We start from the raw sequence: 27,035 nt of genomic DNA on the forward strand, positions 1-27,035 counted from the left end.
AATTAATGCACTTTGCTGAACCTTTGAGATCCATGGACAAGTATGGTTGTGTGGTAAGCACAGGGAACTGTTGCTCCTTTGTCACCACCTGCTTGAATAAATCCAAATGTGATGTTTACATCCAGTACTCAAAATAGTTTTGAAATCAAACATTATAAAGTATACTTTAATTTGCTCTTTTGTGGAAATGTATGTGATTAAGGTCACTGTTTTATTGACTGTTGACTGCTTTTTGGTTATAAAGTGAGAATATTTTAATGCAAAAAAAAAAAAAAAGACCCCAGAATTTTCCTTAGTATATTTTACTTTTTTCTGTATGGCATTTCAGCATCTTAGTAACTGTGCAACTCCCTTGCTTCAATTGTGTAATTCAGGAATGAAGCAAATTGAGGTGGAAATATAGAAGTAAAATAAGAAAAATTGGGGTAACCCTTTAAGTCCTTTCCCTGTATGCTGGACATAGACCCAGAATTTTGCATGTAAGCGTCTTTAGAAATCATTTAGTTCTGGCTCTCATTTCACAAATGGAGAATCTGAATCCAGAGTGGTTAAGCAACTTGCCCCAAGGACACAGAGCCAGCTAATGACAGAGTTGGGACTAGAACTGATATCTCCTAACTTTGCCCTTAACTACCTGATGTTCTCAACTGGTCTTAGTGGGTATATTATCGTAGATTTTTGTTCAGAATCTGGGTAGATGTGTTAGATAGAGACTACAGTCAGATTTGATCATGCTGAAGGCTGAGGTAGTACATAGATAGAATTGAACATTTTAGTCCATCAAATCCTGCTGGAAATCTTTTGACTTTGTTAAAGACAATTTGTTTATATTTTAATAGAAGAATGTCAATAGTTCCTTCAGACTGCAAGCTCTAAATTTAGGTTTTCGAATGGCTACACAATCCATTAGTGTAAAAAGGAATTCAAGAATGAATTTCTGGGTGGTAATGCTAGTGGCATTTTCTCTACAACATTGGTTTCCAAGTCTTAACTGATTCAGTACTGCCTAGCAGGCTGAATAAAATACAGACACTGCCTTGCAGCCCTAAAGAGTCTGATTCACTCGATCTAAGGACATACCCAGAAATCTCTTTTTTAAAAAGCTCTTTGGATGGGGTGCACAGATGGTTTAGTGGTAGAATGCTTGCTTTCTATGAAGAAGACCTGGGTTCAATTCCTGGACCATGCACCCCCAAAAAAAAGTTCCCTAGGTGATTCCAGGGTAGTACAAGTTTTTGTACCACTGGTATATAGCACAGCTTTTAGGAAAAGAGCCCCTTGCCCTCCTTTATTGACCCTTAAGCTCTCTGTGGCTGTAGAATTTTAATACATGATATACATAATTATATTGCATTTTGTAAGTAAATTTTTTGCCTTCATCAATTTCAGGTAATATCAACAAATCATTCTTTCTGACATTTTAATGAAGAAATGAATTTTCTATCTGATGTAATTTTTTTTGGGGGGGGTGCATGGTCCAGGAAATGAATATCTGTTGTAAACTGGTAATGTTCAGAGAGTGCCATCAGATCTTTGGCTACATTAGATCAAATGATGTCAGCAAAGATATTTTGTAAAAAGGACCATTCTTACCAGTAATTCAGGACTTTGAAAATAAATATTTACCCAATGATCACATCATCCTTTTATGTGCGTGCATTTTATGAATATAAACATAGAAATACAAAGGAGACAAACCCAAGGTTATGAGCATACTTGCAAATTTTATTTCTAATATTTATATACCAAAACAATTCTAATCCTCTTAATGTCTAGATTTTGGAAGAAAAAATCTGAATCTTCACGTGTAATTATCTTGGTCAGTTGTAATTTTTATTAAGGACAAAGGGAATTTGCTTCCAGAGTTGGGTATGTAGAATGTTAAGATAAAGATCTAACTGAATGAACTATAATGCTTAGAAGTAATGAGTGTATTTTAGCAATTCATATAATAAACTTCAAGGTGCATTTCATGTTCACTAAATCATGCTAATCAAGTTCAGATTCTGTATGAATGTTCATATTTATTTTTATCAATATATTTTAAGGCAAAAATTGATTACTCATGCTTTAAGACTTATTAAGTTATTCAAATAGAAGCATCATGTAAAATAATCATGTTTTGTTACTTGTATACAGGAGAAGATATTATCTTTGTGCATTAATAGAAATTGGATACAATAAGTAGAGAGAAGAAATATCAAATAGATTAGCGAGTGTATGATTCCATACTTCAAGAAATAATGATAGAAAGGAGCAGTGTGTGTGTGTGTGTTTGTGTGTTTTAAACAAGAGCCTTTTTTTTTTAATGGGCACATTTCCCAGGATTTCTATTTCCTGCACGTGATATAAATGTTTGTTTGTTTTTACAAGTTAACGGGACCAGTGATTAAAAATGTTACTGAAACATGCTCTGAAAAATCAGGTGGCTTATTTTGGCATTACTCTGTACAAAACCAATAGCACTTTTCTGGAAAGAATCATTTGAAAACTGACCAGCCATCAGGCAATATGGATTTTAATTTTTATAATGAGTAAATATAACAGTGAATTTGAGTCCCCCCCCAACTTTGTATCATCATTCTTAAAACCCCACAAGTCAATAAAAAAACCAAAAAACTTTCCCTGAAGTTTTACTTTTCAGTTGCAAAGTGTAAAGTAGCTTTCTGAAATGCCTTCTGCAAGTCCCAGTGGATAGGTTTGTTTGGGGAGATTTTTGTTTTGTTTTTTAGGAGAGAGTGCACTTTCTTATGAAAGAGGCAAGGGAAAGTTTTACCTCTCTGTCTCCTGTTTTCTTTTTTTTTTTTTTTTCCCTTTCTTTTTCTTTCAAAGATTGGTGATAAGGAATTCTAACCACTTAATGAGATGGGAGAGGCCTCGCTGCATTGGAGTAGAGGACTCCAGGTGGAAGTTGATGGATTGGACAGGTAAAGAGAAGAGGCCCGCCCCTCATGCCTATAGTTGGGTATATATTAGGGAACCTTAAATTATGTAGAGAGAGAGAGAGAGAGAAGGGACTCGAGTTCTGTTATCTTCTTAGTAGACTCATATTTTAAGGGTCTCAAGGGGGTGGGGGGGGTTGACAAAATCCTGGAGCCAGAAGAGAGGACAGCGGCATTGATCAATCTTACAGCTAACATGTTGTACCTGGAAAACAATGCCCAGACTCAATTTAGTGAGGTAAGGATTTTAGATTTTAGCCCTCCATTTACAGATGCTTTTATATCTATATCTATCTATTTTTTTTTTAATAAAGGTTTACATACTTATGGTTCTTGGTCACCCAATGTAATGTTTTTGCAAAATGTATATAGGAATTTCCTTTTCTTGGTTAATATTTTCAGTGGTGACTGTAAGGTTTTATTAAAGTAAGAAATGAAATATAGAAAAGAAGAAGAAAAAGTTCTAGATGATAACATATATTTGAAGAAACCCAATATTAAGGAGTTTATAAAATCACTTTTTATAAAAACAGACTGAGAAAGCAGATCCCAATCTGCGAGATACATTGAAATGACTCCTCTTTTGGGTATTCACAAAAATAGTTGACTGTGTCTTACCTTATTAGTTCAGTTGTATCTTCAGACTTCATCCTAAAAGCAAATGAAGCTTTTTATCAAAATAATCAGGTGAGATTTTTTTTTTTTTAAGCCATGTTTGTTTTGAATTAAATCAATCCGGAGACCCACCTAAATCCTGAGGGGATTTTAGTAATGTCCCTAATATCTGCTGATTGACTGTGTAATGGCAAAGTTATTTTGGAGCAATGAATTATCAAATATTTATGCGTGCATAAATGTAAATGTGTATTATGGCACATAGGATTTTATTCAAGGAGTTGGTGATTTGTGATTTGCCTCTCTGATCTCACCAAAAGTTTAATGTCTAAGGGATTTAAATCAGTGGGTAAAGGGGTAAGAAAAAACTCCTGAAGACTGTATGGCTTTAAGGAAGTTCCCTAAGGTTGAGGGAGGTCTAACAACAATATTAGTTTACATTCCTCAGAATAGGGCAGCTGTGTTGACACTAATCAGATTGGGGAGGGGGCTGTGGGGCGGAGAGAGTGAGTTCAGCGTTTCTGATGAAAATGCTTGCAGGCGAATGCTTGGAAAAGTAAACTAGAGCACTCGGACTGAGCTCCTTAAAATGAAGACAAAATGCCCAGTGGCGGCACGGTGTTCCGCGGCAAAAGGTAGAGTCCAGCAAAGGGCAGCAAAGCACGACCTGCGCTATCTTATGGACCATGCTTTTGTCTAGACACCTGAACTGTGTAAATAGAACAGGGGAAATATCGAGTTATCTAAAGAAGGAAAAGGAAGTGCCTCTTTTCCCTTAAAATATTCAAGCAAGTCTGCCTGTCCTCAGTTGAGAAACTTGAGTTTCTTGTTTTGCCTTAATATTGAAAGCTCAAAATGCCACCAAACCATTTAAAAACAGAGGAGAATCTGAAGGTTATTTTGCTGTTCCTACTTGACGTAACTTTGCCCAGCTTTTAATAATCATTAAGAACATAATCTGTCTGCCATATCATATCTGAAATTGTCTGTCTTGGTTCCCAAGCTATTTCACATATAGTCTTTATAAGCAAACCCTAGTAGACTTTGTTTTTTAAGGCTGTGATCTATATGTGTATAAGTATAAAAAAAAGGGTGAAAGTATAAGTTGGTTCAAAGATTCCTGTAAGAAAAATGTAAAGTTGATGGAAAGTGGAAAGAAATGATTATTTTTACGTTAAATGTAAATCTCATGAAAGAAAAAAAACTATAAATGCTGTGATTAGAAGATATCTGTAGTAATGATTGCCTTTTATGGAGACAAAAGAGTCATGTTGTGTGTTAGAATATGGTATCTTTATGATCAAAGAATATACCTGCGCACAGGTTTGAGTTTTTCAAAGCTTGAGGTATATGCGGTTGGGAGCGCAAGTGAAACACTTCTGCGTTTTCTCTCAGAAGGTTGCTAAAGTACATAGATGGTAATCGTTAGTGAAGTATGGCTGCGCTTCCCTACCTTCCTGCACCTCTTTTCCCTATTGCAGCCACCCTTTCACATCCTGTGTTCTCCCACTAGTGTGTGTGTGATGTGATATCTGCATGTCTTTGGATTTCCATTTTCATGCTTAAGAACAGCTTTGCTTTCTAGAGTATGTTATGTTTTAATAGCTAGTCATCTGTAAAAATGTAGCTCTCCCTATGAGTATAAGAAATAAAAGGGACCACATGGCCCCGAGAATCCTGAAAGTTACAACGTTTTGAAGCTCACCTTAAGGTGACTTTGATACAGAATACCGAAACAGGGCTCTACTGTCATAAGAATTGATAGAAATTGGACTGATTACAAATAAAAAGGTACCGGACTACTAGTGAGAGTGAAAATTATTTTAAAAGGATTGGCCAATCTGTGACCTCAAATAATTTATTTAATTTGCTGTTCATTTCTTTGGGGGGATAACTCAAAAAATGTATTAGAACCCCATTCTTTCTCCCTTCTCCACAACTTTCCAAGTCTTTTCCTCCCAAGCAGAGCTGAATTTTGGGAAGCTCTTAATGAACAGGAAAGGGTCCGGAAGGGAGGAGAACATGGACAGGATGGAACAAGCTTGGTTTAAGGTTCTGCCCTGAGGTGGCAATGGTGAGGCCTTAAGCAAGCACTGTTCCCCAGTGCCAGGCTTGGAATGACACAGCCTCTGGTCTCAGACTTGGAGAGGGAGAGGCTCAAAAGAAAGGAAATTCTTCACAGATTAATTTGTAGTTGAATTATGTTGCCAAAACTGGGCTGAATGTTTGAGAGAGAAGAAAAGAGAGACCCAAACTCCCTCTCAGAAAGAGAGCTTTACTAAAATTCTCTTAGTGTTTTGGACCAACCGGGAAAAGTACTTTGATGAATGGGTTATTGTGATCTAGAATTAAAGGGAACTTTGGGCTCATACACTAAAACATCTCATTTTTACAAACTGGGACTAATGCTTTTCTTTATGCAGTTGATCTCTCTCTATGTATCTCTCTCTCTCTCTCTCTCTCTCTCTATATATATATATATATATGATAACATATTTGAAGAAGTCCAATATTCAGGAGTTGATAAAATCATTTTTTATAAGAACAGATATATATATATTACTATATATATTTTTCTCTATATGTATTATATATAGAGAGAGATATGCATATCTATATATATTTTTATAGGGAGAGAGATACACATATATATTTATACACATACATATTTATATATGAGTCCCAATTACATAACTTTTTTCCCCTTGATATTCAGGAGAGATGGAATATCCTCTAAAAGAGGGTTACCATGATTCATAGTAGATGCCCCCAAAAGTTTCCATAAAGAATCATTGTGCACAGGAAGTGAAGTGCAAGAAGAAAAGAAAGGGCAGAGGCAGCAGTATAAACTTTGAGTCTGGGTCATGGTCATTTAATTGACCTCTGGGCCTACATAGTCAAGGGAAATACTTTGTCCTATCCCAGTACTGTTTCTATTGACTGATCCTTTTAAATGGGAATGATTTTTCTCTTGATAGTTAATGAACGTATTGTTCTACATTTTCCAGTGTTGTGCTTCTGGGTTGTTTAGCACCACAGGTGACACAGTGAATTGAAGCAGAGGCTGCAGACTGCATTCAGGTGTCACCAGGCTGTGCTCCTGCTTCCACGTGGTGGCCTTAGATTGCACTACTTGCTTTACAGTTTGGTGCCCTCAAACCCAGAGGAGCCTGGGAGAAAGAGATCTTAGATCACAGATCATAGATCAGACAGACCTTCTTTCATAACTATTGGAAAAATGATGCGATGATAATAAACAACATATCCTTTCACCCATAAGGAAAAGCATGTTTGTTTTGTTGTGTTTTTCAGAAGAGCAGTGATCCTCAGTGATAGTTTGGGGAATGCCGTAGGAGTTATGAATAAATTTCTGGGTTGTTATAGCAGCCAGAAAATACTGGTGTGCTTTCATCATACCACATACATTTTCTGAATACAAAATTATTAACATTTTCCTAGATGATGAGGATATACAGAATTTAGAGCCTGTATTCTGCCTTATGTCTGAGGTCATGAGACTTATTTTTAAAAATTTATCAACAAGGAATATGGGCCGAAGGGCTGAGAAATATGTTATTATGAATGCACTCTAGTTTTCTTTGATGTGCATATGATTGCACTGGGTGGGACATGAGCTGATGGGATTGAGGGGAACAGGTAAAATTCTCCCTTCTTGATACCAGTATGGAATTAAGCTTTTCCCCCTTGTTGAATAATTATTCTAACTTCCAATTTTTCTATGTCATAAATAAGGAAGAGTGAGCACAGATACCAAAAAGAAAGGTCAGTAAAAAACTACTTGATTTTTTTTCCAGAAAAGTTGTGCTATTCTGGAGATGAAACATTCTCAAAACCCAGTGGACTCCAGTTTCTTTTGAATGAATGATAAGAAAAAGGTCAGGTAACTGACAGAGCATTATTCTCAAGTGCCAGATTAGTAGACTGAGGGAAGGGATTCCAGTTGGGTAGTAGACTGAGATTGGAGGAGAATGGATTGAAGTGACAAGCTGGAGCTGTTGATCCAGAGGTTGAGTTATAAATCTGAATCCTAGTTTTCTCTTGAAAATATAACTTAAAGGCAGAAGAAAGCTGTGAAATGTGACTTGTCATTGTAGTAGTGCTGTAAGCATTGCTCGTCTTCGCTCATATCATTTAGTTAAATTGTACTTTGTCAACATGCATGAATAGCAGTGATGAGGAGGAGAAATAAAGGAAGGACATTCTCATTTTTAGTAAATGCTTACTGAGTATCGCTTTTATATAGCATGGTGCATAGGTGCACAGGCTATAGTGTGAGTAAGAAAGAGTACTTGCACCTAAGAAGTTTACAATTCATATGGGGAATGCGGCAGGTATACAGAATATATAATTCAGGGCAGGCCTTATATGTATGAAAAATGTAACCACAGTAATATAAAGGGTCAACCAGAAAGAGATCTCCTAGAAGTACGAAAATCAAGGAAGTATTCCTGTTTATGTAGGATCCAGTTATGTTTGCAAGAACAAGTAGACTTTCTAAGTTGTAGAATTACAAGAGGGAAGGAGAATTTCAGATGAAGCATCAGCAAAGGCATAGAGATGGAACTGTTGCTAGTGTACTCAGAAATGTCAAATAGTTTATAAGAAATTAAAAGCATGAGAGAATTAGGGAATAAAGTTAGAAAAATAAGATAGAGTTGCCCATGGAGAGTCAGAGCATGAAAAAAGGTGTCTTTAATATAGGGGCAATGACAAGCTGACAAAGGGTTTTGAAAAGAGGAGTGGTAGATTTGGGGCTATGCTAGAAAACCCTTGGAGATAAGTGGTTTTGCTCAGAACTACCTGTAAGCATGAAAATACATTTCTCTGTATCATTGGAAGAGGCCTGTTTTTAAGAATTATCCATCACTTCACTGGAACCATTTGGAAGGGTAGGATTGGATTGTTTCTAACGTCTCACACAACTCAGGTGTTCTCAGCCTGTAACTCTCTTTAATGGTTGTGGCTGTAGATAAGTGTATGGTCTTATTTGCTTGGATAGTCCTTATTTATGCCTGCCGTTTCTAGTGATTATTATTAATAGCAGCTATTAATAATAGCTATTAATGAATAGCTCCCTCTTTTACTTTCAGAAATGCTCAATTTAAAATATAGAGTATATGATCACCCTACAGGTAAAGAATCAACTCTTTATTTCATTCTTTTCCCTTACTCCCACCTCTCGAGTGAAAAAGTAATAGAAATTTGAGTGTCAACTGGATGCGGTAGTTTTGATGCCCAGACTGCAAAACCTGATCGATTATTTCCCTCACTAAAATAAGTGTTTCCATAAAATCCAACATTCACTGCGAGCTAATTCAGAATAGACACTGTGCCAGGCACTGTGAGGGAATCTATAATGAACAAGCTATAGTTATTGGTCACTGGCAATTCACATCCCTAGGAAGCACATAGGGTGTTCACAAAGGACCATAGTATAAAATAGAATGCAAGGGCGGGCCACAGTGGCTCAGTGGCAGAGTTCTCGCCTGCCATTCCGGGGACCCAGGTTCGTTTCTGGGTGCCTGCCCATGTTAAAAAAAAAAAAAGAATGTAATTAGGGACACCTAAGGCACAAAACTGCTGTAAGGGACACTGTCTCAATAACAGTGAAGTGGAATTCATGAGGAAGGTAGTATTTTCTATGGTTTGAGACCAGAATTCTGCCAAGGTGGGGGGTGGGGGTGGGGGGAAGGTCCTTCTAGCTAGAAAGGAGAAAATTAAAAAAAAAAAAAAATCAAAGAAGAACTACACAGGATCAGATGAAGGGGGAGAGCAGACGGATTTGGAAAATAAAATATGTTGATTGAAACCTTGATCTCTAATATTTATGTCAAAATGGAAAGCTTCTGTAGAAACAACAAAAGATGACTTTTTTGGTCTTTTAAACTCACAAAGAGCTAGAACCCATGTGCATTTTGAAAGCTAAGGGCAGTGTTCAAAATGTGAGACTCAAAATTTTGACCACATACATGCTCTGAGGGTGATAAGAAAATGTGGGGAGGGAGAAAAATTAGGCCAAATGATCGCATGGGCTCAGAAAAATTGCAAGCACCCTGTTCTACTTCTCTAAGGCTTCTATAGAGATGGATATGCTATGTTACCCATTATAGGGACTTGGTGGTTACATTTAAAAATTAATCAAAGCTAGGAACAAAAGTCAGACTGATTTTCTACACTAATTAGGAGTTAATTTTATTTATCATATTGTCATCTTAGAATCAGGACAAGAAAACCTTTTTCTCCGGTCACTGCTTTAAATACAAACAGTAATCCTAGAGCTAACTGTGTGAGAAGCTAAAACAAGTATGACATGTTCAAGCTGAGAATCCCAATTGGGAAATAATACATTAGAAAGAAATATGAATGCCCCATTTAAAAAAGCAAGCACCCCCACCATCCTCAAAATAAACAGAACTCAAAAAACAAAATTAAGATCTCAGTATCTCACATACACAAAGCTTTGCCATACTATTTGCAAATTTCATTTGAGGCAGGGATACATATTCACATTTAAGATTTGAAGAGAAATATTGGGAAAGACCTTGGTTTACCCACATTAATATCTTCTTCCACAGCCTGTTTTCTCACTTCCTTTTCCCCAAGGAAGAACATGTAAGCGATTCAGGAGATAATAGTGGGGCAGGCCATTGGGGAGGAAGCTTGGTGATTTGATTTAAAGGCAAGGATAGAGAGTGGGAAGGGGGCACTGGGAAATGAGTGGACATCAAAGCTTAGTATCTAAGTTTCTTTTCTTTGTCAATCGAATTCTCCGCTTGCATGTAGTGGATTTGGAAGATATCTAATATCCAATGGTAGCATATAATTGCCCTGCTTTTAACTTGGTGCATATATCAGGGGTAACAGTGAAGTTACACAAATTACCACATTATTGCTATATAGCTGCCTTTGAAGAAATAATTAGTTAAATTAAGTGTCTGTAAAGTCCTCTCAGAAACAGTACTTTATGCTCTCCACAGTGGATTTTCTTATTTGGTCTGATAACATAGCACACCTACACTATTGGGAAAGCATTCATTTCCATTTTCCAAACACAAACACAAAATCTTGGAAATTGTGTACTTTTAAATTTACTTAACATTTAATGACTCTTTACACGTTTTTTTTTTTTTTTCTCTTTTAAATGCAGCTAAGTTTCTTTTCAAAGCACAAAGTGAAATGGGACTGCATGTATCTAGCTCAGGTGGTTTCACCAGATAATGTTCACCTGTAGATTTAAAATCTGATGTTAAGATAAAGGACACGCTGGTTCTAGGAGAGGGGATAACTGCCAGGAACAAGACAATTAGGTAATGTTAGTGGATGTGTGTAGAGTTTAAATTGATATCTCATGCAAAACTTGTAATCTGAATTGCATCTTGTTTGTGCTTTTTGAATGGCAAAAAAAAAAAAAAAAAAAAAGATTTCCTTATAAAAGCTGAAAGAGGGAATTTTGAGTCAAGCTGTGGTGTGTTGCCAAAGGCGGAAATTTATGAAAGACTCTCATCAGCTATTCTGGAAACACTACAAAAGAAAGAGTTCTACTTTCTTATTGGTGCTAAAGCCATTAATAGGCGCAGTTTAGTATAATACCCATATGAGAATTACCACCCCCAATGTGAGCTTGCCTTGGAAAGAGCTCTGATTAGGCATTTTCTTTTTTCCTTTTAAGCTTGCACAAAACACCCAAAGGGGCCATTTCCAATCCAGGCAGTGATCTTTCTCAAGTTTATTCTTCCTCAGATCACAGAGACAATGGGGAATATGCCCTGTTTACTCCAATCAGTCTGGATTAGTGTCACTGTATTGATGGAATCAGAATTAAAAGGAAAACCATTACCCTCTGTAAGGGCAGCATCAGGTGTTTTGGGAATGGCTTGATTACCTTTAAATAGACCATGTGACATTTTGTCACCAGACCCACCTTAAGGACTCTCCAAGGTAAACGTAGAAACATGGTAGCACTGGGTGAAGTAGGAAGCTCATTGGAGGACTTTTAAGCCTGGGAAATGATTTTAACATTTCAAAGTGCTCAGAGGACTGAAAATAAGAATAGTGCAATGTCTCTTTCTTTCTCTTTCCACTTCTTCTATTTTCTTCCTCAGCCATCTGCCTCCTCTGCCTTCCCTCACCCTATCTCCCAAGTCTTGTGAATTTATCTAAATGGAAAATCCTTTCCATTATTTAAGGCCCTGCTGGGAACTACCTTTTTCTTAAATATTTCCCAAATCTCTCTGTTCATTATAACTTCTATCTCTGAACTCTTTTAATGTCTCTGTCCCTTCCTTCTTGTTCTCTGTGTGTACAGTGTCCTTCTGTCTCTAAATTGAAGGCTCAGAGAGGGAAGACATGCTGTATTTATCTGTGTATTCTCTCCAGGGCCACTGAATGATGTCCTCTAAATGGAAACGTCACTCGAAGAAGCATCTTCAGATAGTTTATGGTGTGGTTATTTACTGAAAAGCTGAATGTTTCAGAAAAGCTGTTTGTAACCACCTGTGCAGAAAGCAAAGCAATCTCATACTCATAAGCCTTGTCCACACATATCTTCTGCAAATAATTGAATAATATAGATTTCTTTGATATATTGCCAGTTTTTTTTTTTTTTTGTAATGAGCCCAGGTATTTATTTCCATTATATTTCAAGCAGTGAGCACGTTTTTAAAAAGACAAGGCAGTTTCATGAGTTAGAAATGAATTGTACTCTAACAGGTAAACAGTATAAAGTGCATGCACATAATTGATTACTCATGAGGATAGAGAATGTGTTTGATTTTTTTTAAGAAACTTCACAGATTAGATTTTTATCTTGCTTTGCAGTTTTTTTTTTTTTTTTTAAGTGTTTACTTGCTTCCACGCTGTTCACTTCATTCAGTTTGCCCCCTGCATGCCTCTGGATCATCACCAGATATGTGGGTGGTTTGCTCTGGGTGAATAAGCTTGATGATTTGCAAACACTTTCCCATTTTATTTTCTATAGTGTTTTTACTAAAGGATGTCTGAGATGTCTTTAAATCATTTAGCTCTCAAACATGGTGTCCTAGCTTTTTTCTGCTCAAATAAGACACTAATGAGCTGTTGTAATTATTAAACTGATTGATGGATTGTTTCTCTTATAATGGGGTAAATAGAATGAAATGAATAGATGAGTGCCTTTTTCAAAGTAAGCCCTGTCTCTCACATAGCTGGAAATTTCAGCTTTATTTTGTAGTTAAAAGTGACAGTTTAAAGGAATATGCCAACATTACATAAGTAACCATGTCTAATTACAAAGCAAAGTAAATTGCTTGAAAACTTGGTCTCAGATATATTGGAAATGTAATAAAGAACTTAACAAGGAAAAGCAAATTGAAAAGCATTCCTCATTTGAGCATGTGCACACATGGACACACACATACTCACACACACACACTCTCACTAAGACTGAATAGTATACCCCTATTGTATGCTTCAGTTTTCTTTTTACAATAAAAGTTGAGAGATTCGATCTCAGAGCATTTGTTATGAGTTCTGGAAAATGAAGTCAGGCATTCATATAATTTGCAAGAAATGATTCCTCTGGATGAACTGCAATCCCAGTTCCTTAAAATATACATTTGTGAGCCATTAATTATGGCATTACTCTAAACTGAATTTTGGCTAACCGGACAGAAAATCATGGAAATTAGTGAGGTAGGGACCAATTTGATGGCTTATCCACCAGAAACTACATCGTATTTTAGTGATTCTGGGTGGTTTCTTTCTAAAGGAACCTTTGTTCTGTACATGAGCTCCATAAGTAGGACATGAATAATTATGTGACCACGAAGATTTAGGTTCTTATTGTTGACCTAGATTCATTAGAAACAATATCATCAAGTAAAAAATAATTTAAAAAAAATATTGCTTTGGCACAAAAGTGTATATGTGTTTGTTTTAAGGAAGTAGAAGCTCATTAATAAACTTCCCAGCGAGGTATAAACTACCAAGTATTACTCATTGCCTTGTGAATGACAGATTAGCTATTCTACTACTCGTTCCCATAAAAGTTGATGTTGAAAGCACAATTCCTACCTACGAAGACAAAACAAAACACAAACAAAGGTCATAGAGATTATTTGGAGATGCACTTAAACATTTACCTCGTTGTAGTATGTGAAGAGAGGAAGCCAGTTTGGAGACAGACTGGCTGCTGGATGAAAATCAATACTTAGTATTATTAGAATAAAATAAACACATTCCGAAAATTACTTTTTATTTTGAAGCACTGTGCGTTTATTCTTTTAATAAATACTTGGTGAGCACCTACTATGTCTGAGACATAGTACTAGGAATTCAGCACTAAACAAGCGAGATATAATCTTCCATAAATTTATAATCTAGCAGAGAAGACCAACATTAGAAATATTTATAGAAATAATTAATTTCAATTATAATTACATGATACACAGGGAAAGTTGAAGTGCTATGAAAATGTGAAACAGGAAGGACCTATTTGGGCTTCTCCTGGGAGATGACATTTAAGCTAGAAGCTGTGAAGGATGTGTTTGGAAACAACCAGAGAATAGGGTGTGGTGTGAATTTTCCAGGTAGCATAATCTGCTTGTGCATAAGACCCGAGAACTGAAGATGTTCACCTTTGAAAAACTGCAGGAAGACCCAAGTGATTGTTCTTCACTGAGTGAGGAGGCAAGTCCCATGCAGTGTCTCATAGAGCATTTTAAAGATTTGGGACCTTTACTCAAAAAGAATGGGAAGTTGGTCAAGGGATTCAAGTTTGTGAGTGACAAGATCTGATTTATATGAGTTTTAGGTGGTGGCTCCAAGAAGGGTCTCTAACTCTTCTTTGCAATTATATCCATTCTATTTTTTTTTTTTAATTTTTTTTTACGAGAAATCCTTGCACACATAGTACCAGACATGATGTACAATCAGTGTCTCACCTCATCACATTGTGTATTCATCACCATAATCATTTTTAGAACATTTGCATCATTCCAGAAAAAGAAATAAAAAGAAAAGAGAAAAAACTCATACATAGCATACACCTTACCCCTCCCTCTCATCTACTACTAGTATTACTTCCCAATTTACTTTACGCTTTGTCCCCCATATTATTTATTGTATCCATTTTTTTTTTTTTACTCATCTGTCCATACCCTGGATAAAAGGATCATCAGACACAAGGTTTTCACAATCACACAGTCACATTGTAAACATTATATCTTTAACAAGTGTCTTCACTAATCAGGGCTACTGGAACACAGCTCAACAGTTTCAGGTACTTCTCTCCACCCGCTCCAATACACCATAAACTAAAAAGGGATATTTATATAATGCATAAGAATAACCTCCAGGATAACCTCTCGACTGAACTCTCTCAGCCACTGAAACTTTATTTTGTCTCATTTCTCTCTTCCCCCTCTTATACCGATTTTATTAATGGTTGAAGTTTTATATCCTGTTTTTGATGAGTAGAAAACATTTTCATTATATATAAAAGAGGAGTGTTTTCCTTGAGTTTAACTTGTAGATAAAAATTTCAGTCAGAAATTCTAGTGGCTTCTACTTAAGTGTGAACCAGAATGAAGGCTACAGGACAAATTAAGGATTAAGAAAGGGGGTTCTAGAGCCAGATTTACTGGTTTCACATTTGGACTCTGCTACTTACCACCTTTAGCAAGTTCCTTAATCTTGCAAAGCTTCAGGTTCGTACTCTATAAAATATGTCATCTATCTCATGAGGATTAAATCAGTAAACATATGTAAGGCACTTAGACACTATATAGTATATGATAAGGACTCAGTAATGACTGTTAATAGTAGTTGTAGAAATAGTTATTCTTTTAAGGTAAAGGTAAAGGATTAAATATTAATGCTTAATATATTTCAGATTTTTAAAATAATTGTTGGTCATTATTTTCTTGAAATCGATACATCTTCAGTTTCATGTTATGGTGAGCCAAGTTATTTCCTGTGATAAAATGCTAATCACTTTTAATTATCCCATGGTTTTAAGTCAATTTCTGATATGGACCAGACAGATATATTGTTAAAATTATTTTTAAGTATTTTAAACTCATTGTAAAAATCAGTACAGGGCAGGACACGGTGGCTCAGCAGGCAGAGTTCTTGCCTGCCATGCCAGAGACCCGGGTTCAATTCTCGGTGCCTGCCCATACAAAAAAAAATCAGTGCAACAATACAGCTGAGCCTCTAATGTCATTATGGTATGTTTTCCAGGTAGATGATCTAACCTTCAATGAAGATTTTTATTATTGACATTAGCATTAGCCTGCTAAATAGAGCTATTAAAACATGATTGCTATGGATTGAAAATGTCCTCAAACATATTTTTCTTCCAACCTTAAAAATTATAATACTTGGAGTGGGTGCAAGGATAGTTCAGTGGTAGAATTCTTGCCTGCCATGCTGAAGACCTGGGCTTGATTCCCGGGTCCATGCACTTCCCAAACAAACAAACAAAAATTCAGAAAATAATGCTGCAATATGGGGAAACTCACATGGAAAAAGAATGAAATGTGATCCTGCCATATAGCATACCAAAAAAAAAAAAAAAAAAAAAATTATTGATTTACTTTGAACAAACCCTGACTAGTTTTCCCTAATACTTACATCAAGAATTATTGAATATTAAAAGGATACCTCTCTGCTAGGCCTAATGCCTCCTTAGCATGTAATGCCAGTTTCATTCAGAATTGAAATGCCTCCCAATTTTTATTTTGTTCACTTTTAATGATTTCTAGAAGGAAGAATTTATTTAAAATCCTACAATTGAAGGTTTACTTTTCCATAGCTGAGCTCTATGCACTTGAATTTTAGCTGTATTTGGATCCAGTTTTAACCTCAATACATTGCAAACGCCTGGCCTCCCTTGCAAATGCTAGGGCTAATATTTGTTGACATTGTTGTCTCCCTCATTAACCAACTTTGTATTTACTTTCTTCACCTGCCATTGCCTGGAGTTGGATGTGGCTTTTAGGCATCTTTCTCCTACTTTATGGAATCTGGCCTCTCAAAGGACTCTTGACACTTTGTGTCATAACATAAAACATTCCAGTAATCTCTCTCCCTACTGTCTTTTTAGTGCTACTCAAATGCTTTATCCTTATATTTTTTTCACCAAACATTTGCTTTTTAGTACTTTTTTAAAAGACAAAAGAAGTGAAATAGTTTATACCTCACGAAAACTATTTTTAAGAAAAAATGTGATGCTAAGTAATTTCTTAAGTAGGAAAGACAGTCTTTTAACTTGGCATTATAATACAAATATCTTCCTGACTTCGAATGGAGCACTTTAAGTCAATTGTGTTTAATTCTAGCATAAAGCAAACCATCATTCCTTGAGGTAAGACAGGTGGTAAAAGACTAAAAAATGATAACTATTTCTCCCTTAGGCAGTACGTGTTGAAAAGTCTCTATCCTGTAGATATTTGGGGATGAAAATGTAGTACTCGCTGGTAGAGTATAATCAAATGAATGCTTTGTAAAGCTAGAGGGTCATGAAGAAAACTGTTTTCTTTTCCCAGGAGATCTTTAGAATGTTCATAAAAGCTCTTGTATGAAGCCTGAGGTGAAAGGTTATATCAGCTGGGGAAACTATATATGCTGCCTGCAACATTTTAGATTTCTAGGTTGGACCTGGCAAATGTCTATAAAGAAAAAAATAGAAATCCATTTTTTTTTTACAGTGGTTTCATGCATTCATTTAAAACAGCTTCACAGAAGGATGTCCATCCCTAACAGAAAGTTAAAGTTGTTGCACCCTTTATGTTTGATCATTAGATTCAACCTCTTCATTCAACACATTTTACTTACAAGACACTAAGGTCCAGTTGTTCAAGTGTTTTTTTTGGATGCATGGTCCGGGAATGAACCCAGGTCTCCCGCATGGATGACAGGCATTCTACCACTGAACTACCTGTGCACCCTCAAGTATTTTGTCCAGAGGTACACAGCATGTTAGCAGCTGCATTGGGATTTGGATCCCATGTCACCAAGCCCAAGTCCAGAGTTCTTTTGTATTACTAGGGGTCCATACAGGAGTATAAGGAATGATAAAAATGTTCAGTCTCCTGGCCTCATCTAACAGTTGGGTGAGGATCATAAATATGTTTTCTTTTCAAATGGCACTTGGGCAAATTATTCTTTCCTCTGATAAAGGTTGGAAAGAATGTTAGGAACTGAGATGTTAGGATTATATATCCCAACAGGAACCTCCCTTACCCTCATTCCCATTTTTATAAAGTTCTCGCTATGTATTGTTGACTATTACTGCAATATTGCCATAAATGTGCTTTTAGAGATAGTAATATTTGGGAAAAAGAAAGTACAAATGTCTCTTTACAGAAAAATTGGAGAAGATAGATTTTTAAAATTAATGATTTATTAAACATAACAACATACAAGCATAAACATTCTTACCATATGATCATTCCATTCTTGATATATAATCAGTAACTCACAATATCATCACATAGTTGAATATCATCATTATGATAATTTCTTAGAACATTTGCACCAATTCAGAAAAAGAAATAAAAAGAAAAGAGAAAAAATTCATACATACCATACCCCTTACCCCTTCCTTTCATTGATCACTAGCATTTCAATCTACTAAATTTGTTTTAACATTTGTTCCCCCATTATTTATTTATAATCCATGTTTTACTCATCTGTTAATAAGATAAATAAAAGGAGCATCAGACACAAGGTTTTCACAGTCACATAATAACATTGTAAAAGCTATATCATTATACAATCATGAGAAGATGGGTTTTAAGAAACGTAAATGATACATAAGGCATACGTATCAAACCATGCTTCCATTGCACTGGTCAAATAATTTGATTGGAATCTCTTTTTGATGTTGAATTCTTTTACAGGGAAGTAATTACATCTTCAACTTTAATAAATAAAAATCCAGTTACTCAATATTGAGCTTTGTACACAGTAATATATAGCAATATAGTATTGCTGGGCTGATGCGCAGAAAATTCAGGCCGATTATGTATTCAGAGTCTAATAGCATTTCCAGAATAATGCAGGAAAGAAAAATAAAAGGAAACTGTGGGACATAATACTCATAGGACACTTTTAAAGTAGTGATCAGTCGGGGAAAAAATCTCATCTACTCTGTATTGCTGTTACTATAAGCAGCCAGACTAAAGTGAAGAAATAAATCAGTCTATAGATGACGACGATGAGAAAGTCAAAAGGACTTAGGGGAGATGACAAAAAAAAAAAAAAAAAAAGAAAAGAAAACACTTTTTCCCTCTGCTTGGGTACTGTTCTGCTTGTTCTTTCCTCATGATGAAAGCAAATAGTTTAAGATTCAGTCTCTGGGTATCCTTATACTTATGACAATTCTGTGTTTCAGAACACCCCAAGGGTGTTCTGTGATTACCTGGACTTAAGTCTCTGTGACCCAAGCATGCATCATCTTTTGTGTGGTCATATCAGCCAGTCTGTGATGAACCTGAATAAATTCCAGCCATGGAATTTTCCAGTGTCTAGGTAGTGGGCCTTACTAGATCAAAGTTATGCTATAAGAAATGAAGCATCTGTTTCAATTCATAGGAAATCAGTTGTTCCGCTTTATCAGGTGTATGTTAGATATCAGACAAACTGTGGTCATCTTTGCCTTTTATATATTGAGGAAAGAATGCGATATATAACTTTTCACTCATTCGTTCCTTCTACAAACACTTGAGTACCAAAGTAGAGTATGTTAAGAGTATTCTGAGATAAAGATATCTTGTAATTAGAGAGGGAGACTTCTTCCTACTTCATTTCATATATTCTCGGAACTTTACATAAGAAAACACATGGAACATTTGAGAGCACATCGGGCTTTTTTGGATCAAAAATTCTTCCAAGGGCAGTTTTTCTGACAGACATCAAAGTGTCATATTCTGTTTTCTGCAGATCTTTTACCTGCCATTATAAATAGTTAGGCATTGAATTAGCATCTCAGCATAACACAAATCTCCTCATCTGCATTTATGGAATTGCTAACCTGTAAAGAAGGAGCACAGGCAACCCTCACCCCACTAGCTTCACTTTTGTGGGACATACAAGTTAGATAATACTCACAATGAACTGGGTACAAGGCTCCCTTCCCAGGCAGGCGTGCAGTCAGTGCAGCCACATAGAGCTGGGTTCATAAAGGCCCTGTACTGTGTTTAATGCTCAGGTGCCTTTGCTTTGAAAGTCTTAATAATTTATGAACAAAGGGCAAGCATTTTCATTTTTGCACAGGGTTCTGAAATTTATGTGACGGATCCTACCCAAGTGATACTTGTGCTTGGCAATGCTTATCTTCCCCTCGGCCTCCAGTTTTACTATGCCAGCACACACACTCTCTCTTCATTGAAGAAATAAGCCAGCTAAGAATTTTGTTTTTTTACTAAATATTTAAAAGATTTACTTCTAAAGTATTGTTTCCTATGGCAAGATTATGACATTAATTTTTAATGAATTTATGAAAAGTATTCAAGTAGATATCCAAGCATGCATCCCTTACTAAGGTCAGTTTGTTGTCTGTATTCATTTTAGGCTAACTAATTCAAAATTAGTAGTGTTGGTTTTAGCCTTCTTCCTTTTTTTTTTTTTAAAAGATAATTGGGTATATTACTTCACCTATGTTTCTTTAAAACATATTTTAGGAAGAGTTTAAATTGAAGTATCTTTTCCTATTTTTATGGTGGATAGCAAGTAGCTTTTTGTCTAATCCTGAGAGATCTAGTTTTATGGTATATAAATGGAAGTGTTAGTACCAGGAGCAAATTGTTTTTGTCGCTGCTGCTGTTGTCAGGTAGAACGTTTCACTTGGAATTATATGGAATTAAAGACCACGGCACTTGAAATTACACCCATCAGCACCCACAGTTTTTTAAGAACTTTTGTCATAATGTTCTACTTCTTTGGTGCCACTCACCTTGCTCAGTCTCACCACTATTCTGGGGTCTCCTTTGTGACTATAAGGTAAATGGAGTTTCCATTTCTTCTAAGCCCTTGGAGAAGCGATGACTGCTTTCTCACCGACTTTTAAAGCTGGATTCCAAACTCTTCTCTTTATGTGTATTGAAAGAAAAAAAAAATCCAAAGGGCCCCTGTTTCTTTGTTCTCCACCAAGCCTACAACAAGGTGAAATTCCATTCTGTGACACAAGAAGGAAGAGGAAAAGGGTGGCCCAACAGGCATTACTGCCTGTGAGAAAGTGCTCAGTGAGTTCTTTGTCCTTTTCAGCAGGGACGACTGCCTCCCTAATTGTACTGTTGTAGGGAAGCACGTGCCTCTGGGAGCATTATCTGGTTCGTACAGGACGTTCACGAGTGCTTTGTATACTGACCCTTAACTTGAACACAAATAATATCTTTTCAATCCCCTTCCCAGGCTGTTGCCCCAGGCTTGGAAACCTAAGAGCTTCAGTTCAGCCGAGGATGTGGATGCATTTGTACAAGCCTCGGGTTTTATTTCTTCCCTCCTCTAGCCATCTCACCTGAAGTTCTGCAGCACCTGGCAGGAGAGGAAGCTCTAGATGGAGGATAGGAGAGGAATAGGATTTGTATAACTCAGCGAGGAGAGAGGCGAGACCAACACTGTTTTTATCAGCATGGGGATAAATGTAAAGAGAGATTAATAGTTAGTTGAAGAGCAAATGAGGACAGGACATTCGGCAATGGAATGCAAATGTATAAATGTAATGGGATGGGCATGTGATTGGTGACATTTAGCAGATGATCTCTGGACTGAAAAGAAGGGGAGGGTCCATTTTTCTGCTCATGTGAAATAATAAAAGCTTAAAAAATTGTATCAAACTGAAATTTTTCTTGACCCCTCCTTTTTTGTTCTTCATACTTTTACTTAGTCTGGGATTCTCAAAGTTGTGTTTCTAGTGAAGAGCCAAGGCTACTCATTTTCTTTATAAATTATGTACCAAGAGAACTGCCTTCCCTCTTCTTGTGTTTGATTTTCCCCCTTATGTTAACTTGAAGAAATGAGATTTTTACAGGCGGGAAAGTTTTCACAAAGAGAAACCTGAACCAAAGCATGGTTACCCCCTCTGAAAATGTGTTGAATGTGACTTGGGTTTTGGAAAGAGCAGGTTAATCTTTCTGATCAGGTTAATACTTGTGATGGACCAGACGGAGGCCTGGACTTGGGGCCAAAAGATTGGGTTTCACCTCTTTCCTTATTAGCAAATGCTTTGACAAATCACGGCTCTTCTCTGATAATAATACTGTCAAGTCATGCTGAAGATTAAATAAGGTATCCATTTGTTCCATAAACATTTTATTGAGCACCTACTCTGTGCTCAGGTCCATTCACATAGAAGATACAAAAGCATCTGGCATTAAAAGCTCCATGAGCCAATGTGATTCTGAATTAAACTAAGTGTAGAATTTGGTTCTATACTTGATATAGACATTGTCTTCTTCTTACTCACACATGTTCTACTGCAGAAAAGAATAAGCTGCTAAAAAGAAAATGGAGTGGATAAAAGTTAGACCATATTGGATAACATACTAGTACTTTACCTTTTTTCAATATATAGTTGGCACTCCCTAACCTGCTACCCGTGCCTCTTCAGTTCTTTAGGAAACTAGTCCCTTGGGGAACTGGCACTCTGGGACAGGATTTAGAATTACTGGACTGAAAGGGAATTCAGAGGCCATCTCATTGTGCTCCATATACCACAATTCGGTGCTTAAATCTCCTCTAGAACATGTTTACCAAGTTCTCATTCTAAATACCAGGACAGGAAAAACAAAAGGTAAAAAGAACAAAAAAATTCCTGAGTAGCTACTGAGCACTGGACACTTTTTGTCCCCTATGTTAGAAGACATAGCCTACCTTAAAATGCTTTTTAAGGAGACCAAGCCTTCACAGGACAGCAGTGTGATCTGATCTCACGCACGCACACACACACACACACACACACACACACACACACACACACACACACATCCACGCACTTACACACGCCTCAGACTTTTCCGGTGGTTTCTACCTGTGTTGGCTATTTTGCTTCAGTTATGAAATATACGCAGACCTGAATTCGATTTCGTAAAACTTGTACCAAATGATGCTCTTTTGGGGGGGGGGGAGCAAGTCTCAGCGGCTCACTTGGCTAACGTCGGGTTTCTCGGTGTCCTGCAGCCACAGTACACAAACCTGGGGCTCCTGAACAGCATGGACCAGCAGATTCAGAACGGCTCCTCCTCCACCAGCCCCTACAACACGGACCACGCACAGAACAGCGTCACTGCGCCCTCGCCCTACGCGCAGCCCAGCTCCACCTTCGATGCCCTGTCGCCGTCGCCGGCCATCCCGTCCAACACCGACTACCCGGGCCCGCACAGCTTCGACGTGTCCTTCCAGCAGTCGAGCACGGCTAAGTCGGCCACCTGGACGGTAAGGTCACCCTGCGTGCAGCTATGCCACTTAGAACTACCCCACATTCGAGGCTTGCCTCCCATCACCCCCAAGGGCTTTCTCCTCCTCAGAGCTCAGAGGCTCTGTATTTAATGGTGTACATTTTCTCTCCACCCAACAAGCACAATTTGTCTTAGAATTTTTAACACTGAAGATGCATGTTTATCCCATTTAGAGCCCGCTTCCCCCCGAACAAAAGCTTTTAAAACTGCGCATCAGAACCTTGATCTAGTCCAGAGAGATTCTGGTTTAAAGTATTGGGGTTGGGTGGGTAGATTTTTTCCTTCTGTAATTTTTCTAAGAACGCGTGAAAATTTATTAAAAAGTTAAAAAGGTATAAGAATGTTATTCTATTTCAAAGTTTAATTTTGTAACACATTATAGCATGAAACCTCTGGATTCATGCTTTGGATTTAACAGGTTGTTCAAGAATGAACAAGGCTTAAAGATAAAGAGGCACACACATTGTGCCTCTTTAAAACAATTTAAAGTTTGCATGGATTAAGAGGTGTTTCTAAATATCATCATCTTGTTGAAAGTAGCTTTGGAATTTGGTTTAACATTTCCCTCCACCTACTTAGACAAGTAAGTTTCTTTGGAAAGCATTTCTATTTTTACATTATATATGGTATTTTACCTACTTTGTTAGAAGCTTTAATCCAGTTGGACACAATTTAAAAAATAATTTGCATTCATATCACTTATTACGTTCCTATATAATTTTGCATCTTTGTCACCTCACTCTTCTGTGAAGTAGGTGGGAGAGGTTTTATGCTTCCTGTTTTACTAGCAAGTAAAGATCAAGAACATGGAAATTAAATGATATTCCTAAAGTTACAGAGGTTTTGGTATAGCTGGGCCCATTTCTGACATCTGCCCTCCCTGCCAGGTTGTGGTCCTTTCTTTCATTTTCCACCTAAATGTCCCCCAATTGCTTAAGTATTAGTTTTATTTTAGTGCTTTTTTTTTGGGGGGGGGGGGTGCACGGTCCAGGAATCGAACCCGGGACTCTTACATGGAAGGCAAACATTCTGCCACTGAACCACCTGTGTGCCCAGTGCTTTCTTTTAATGGTTTGAGAAACAAATTCCCTTATGGCTAATATTTCAATCATAAAGTATAGTTATTATTTAATACTTAGTTTCCCCCCCATGTTATTTATCAATTGTGTCATAATCGTTAGTCTTTTATATTTATAATTCTATAGATGGATACTACAGGTGAGTAATCTTAGACTCTATAGATCTTTTTTTATTTTTTATTTTTATTTATTTATTTATATGGGCAGGCACTGGGAAACGAACCCAGGTCCTCTGGCATGGCAGGCAAGCGTCCTTGCTGCTGAGCCACCGTGGCCCACCCAGACTCTATAGATCTTAAATAAATGTTATTTGACCAGTTGATTGAGAAAGTAATACTTATCTGAAGAACCCAGTTTGAATGACCATTTTCTAAGTGGGGTACAAATATATCTTAGAACAGTGGTCACCAATTTGACATTTGCAGTGCCTGATTTTCAAGGTAAACCATTTTTTGGTTGGCAGCTATAGTCAGGGCTCCACTATATCATAAGCAGATGTGATTGAGGGAATGCTGGGTGTATTCGGGCCACTGAATGGCTAATCATTTCCCTGTAAGTGGTTTTAAGAACCAGGGAGAGAGAGCTTGATGTAAATATAATGTCAAATTCTCTTCCTCCTTTCTCCGTTGCCTACCACGTTCCTCATGGAAATCTTACGGTCTCTTTCTGTCAGACCTAACACAATCCTAAACATTCCCCACTCAAAGCTTCCTCTCTTGAGAAGTAAATTATCTCACAAAAAACGGTTGGGGATTAATGGTAGGCTGAAAAAGGTAAATGTTTTGGTGTGGAGTGCACTGACAAAATGTGTGACAGCTGTTATATCAGTACACTGGAGAAAGGGTTGGGGAACTGCTAATAAGAATTCTTGGGGGCCAGAAAAAGTAGGTTCTTATCTTGCTTATCTCAGTGACTTTGGTCAGTTGAATCTCTTTTTCTAGAATTCAGACTTTACCTCTGTGCAATAAGTATAATGAAACCTACTTTGTTTTCCTTGGGTGAGATGATGGTATTAATGAGTCAGCATAGAGAATTTTCAGAAGGACTCAAATTCCAATCGGGTGTTTTGTCTGCCTGTAACTCAGCGGTATTGGTTAAGCTCCTCTGCCTTTTTTGTGTTTCCCTTCAGTTGTCTACCATCTACCCTGTAGAGCTTACAAATAAGCTGGTTGAAATAGATGTCCACTTACCTTACTAGCTATTGCATGGTGTTTATATTTTTATCCAAGTTCTTTCTTCTTAACAACCAGGCCTTTTTTAGGCCCAATTGCACTTACTCAAAATTTGGGACACTTGAACCCTTGTCTGAGTAGCTGCTGAGATCACCTAATACGATGTAAGTTCTTTGCCACTGACCCCTGCAGAATCTTAACACTTTGAGCCAAATTATTTAACCTCATATGTGTACAGAGACTTCACATTTTTAACTATTTTCTCTTACATGTTTCAAATTGAGCTTCATAGCCAAAGTGGTCATCCCCAATTTTATGAATTAGGAAGCTTTAAGAAGTAAAGCTTATGCACCTTATAACCAGCCAAGGAAGAATTCAGGCCCCCTTACTCCCGGTTCAAGCCTTTCCACCATCCTCCTTAGACTGTTTCTTCTCTTGACTGATAGAAGGCAGTGGCACACGGTGGCAGGGCTTGTGTAGTAGGAAGTTGGGCTCCTACGTCCAAAACCCAACCAATGGGGGACTTCTTTTATGTCAAGAGCACCTATCTCTTAGGCATCTATGCATTTTAAAACAATCTTTCAAACTAAAACACATTTTAAAACTTCCCACAAGACTGGAAACAGCAGAAGCAGCTCTCATTAGGCAGAGGCCACTCTTATTGCATATTCTTATGATAATTGTGCTCTCAGTTACATACCAATATATTTATTTTAAACATCTTCCAATGAAATAAAGTGAAGTGTGATTACATTTTTCCATATTCTGTATTTCACATGCACACGCACACACACACACTGAACTATTTAGGATTGTGTTTTATTTCTTCATATTTCCACTTTCTAATTAACACTACTTGTCGTCGCCTGTCATTTAAAATAATGAAGAAAATGGTCAATGTTTTAGCTGGGAATCATTGCCATGGGATGGTTGAAGGTATGATAGTTTGGAGATAGCAAGAAACTTAGGTGTAAATTGCAACCCTGAAATGTACTGGCTTTATGTGGTACCTTCCCAAAGAACTTCATCTGTCTGAACTTCACATTCTTCACCTAGAAATGGTAAGTTCATACTTCCCTTATGGTGAAGAGTGCCTGGCACACACGTTTTATTGAGTCTGAATTTGAATCCCATTATTTTATGCTTAATTTATTATAGATTTATTGATGGCTCATTTGTGCAGGAGAACAGGTGCATTCTCTCAAATGATTGATTAGTTAGTACTTTGAGGCTGTTAATAAGCATACTCTAACCCCAGGTTAGACACTAAGACTGATACTACCCACTATCCAAATATATGACCAGATATCAAGAAACGGTCAGAGACTCTCTGAATTCAGACTTCTGCTGGTTGAGTATGCTGCTTTTCTAAGCCTTCCCAAGTAGATGCAGGTTCTTTTTGCCCACACAAGAAGGAATCTTTCCAGATTTAAGGACATGTTGACTTGGGGTATTTAGTCCTCATTTTTAAATTTACTATATCAGCTTTGGGGTGCCTCTCTGGATTCCCCGTGACAAAGAATAACAGTGAGCCTCACTACTTAAAACATTGGTGCAGTAATTTATAGTGGTGAAGTGCTGGAAATAATCTAAGCACTCACCAGTAGGGAACCAAATAAATAAATGCTGGTATATCCATATAACACAATATTATATGACCAATAAAAAGAGTCACATGCACTGACACATAGTGTTTTGGAATTACCATTGAGGAAGAAAATAAGCTTTCCATGGCATCTTCTATGGTACCGAGAGTACCTGGGATAA

General features: G+C 37.1%; 1 protein-coding gene across 6 annotated transcripts in view; it reads left to right on the forward strand.

Moving 5' to 3' along the window:
- The window catches only part of TP63 (tumor protein p63), a 143,699-nt gene that overhangs the window by 42,650 nt on the left and 74,014 nt on the right, over nucleotides 1-27,035 (forward strand). For 4 of the 6 annotated variants that reach the window (XM_077117872.1, XM_077117873.1, XM_077117868.1 and 1 more), the window contains one exon: nucleotides 22,740-22,994. In XM_077117872.1, the coding sequence (XP_076973987.1) occupies nucleotides 22,740-22,994 (255 nt within the window). Of the gene's footprint in view, nucleotides 1-2,830; nucleotides 2,928-3,011; nucleotides 3,181-22,739; nucleotides 22,995-27,035 lie in introns of those variants that run through there. The other 2 variants (XM_077117871.1, XM_077117870.1) reach the window with 2 other exon arrangements.

Source organism: Tamandua tetradactyla, chromosome 10, assembly GCF_023851605.1.
Source record: "Tamandua tetradactyla isolate mTamTet1 chromosome 10, mTamTet1.pri, whole genome shotgun sequence".
Lineage (NCBI taxonomy): Eukaryota > Metazoa > Chordata > Mammalia > Pilosa > Myrmecophagidae > Tamandua > Tamandua tetradactyla.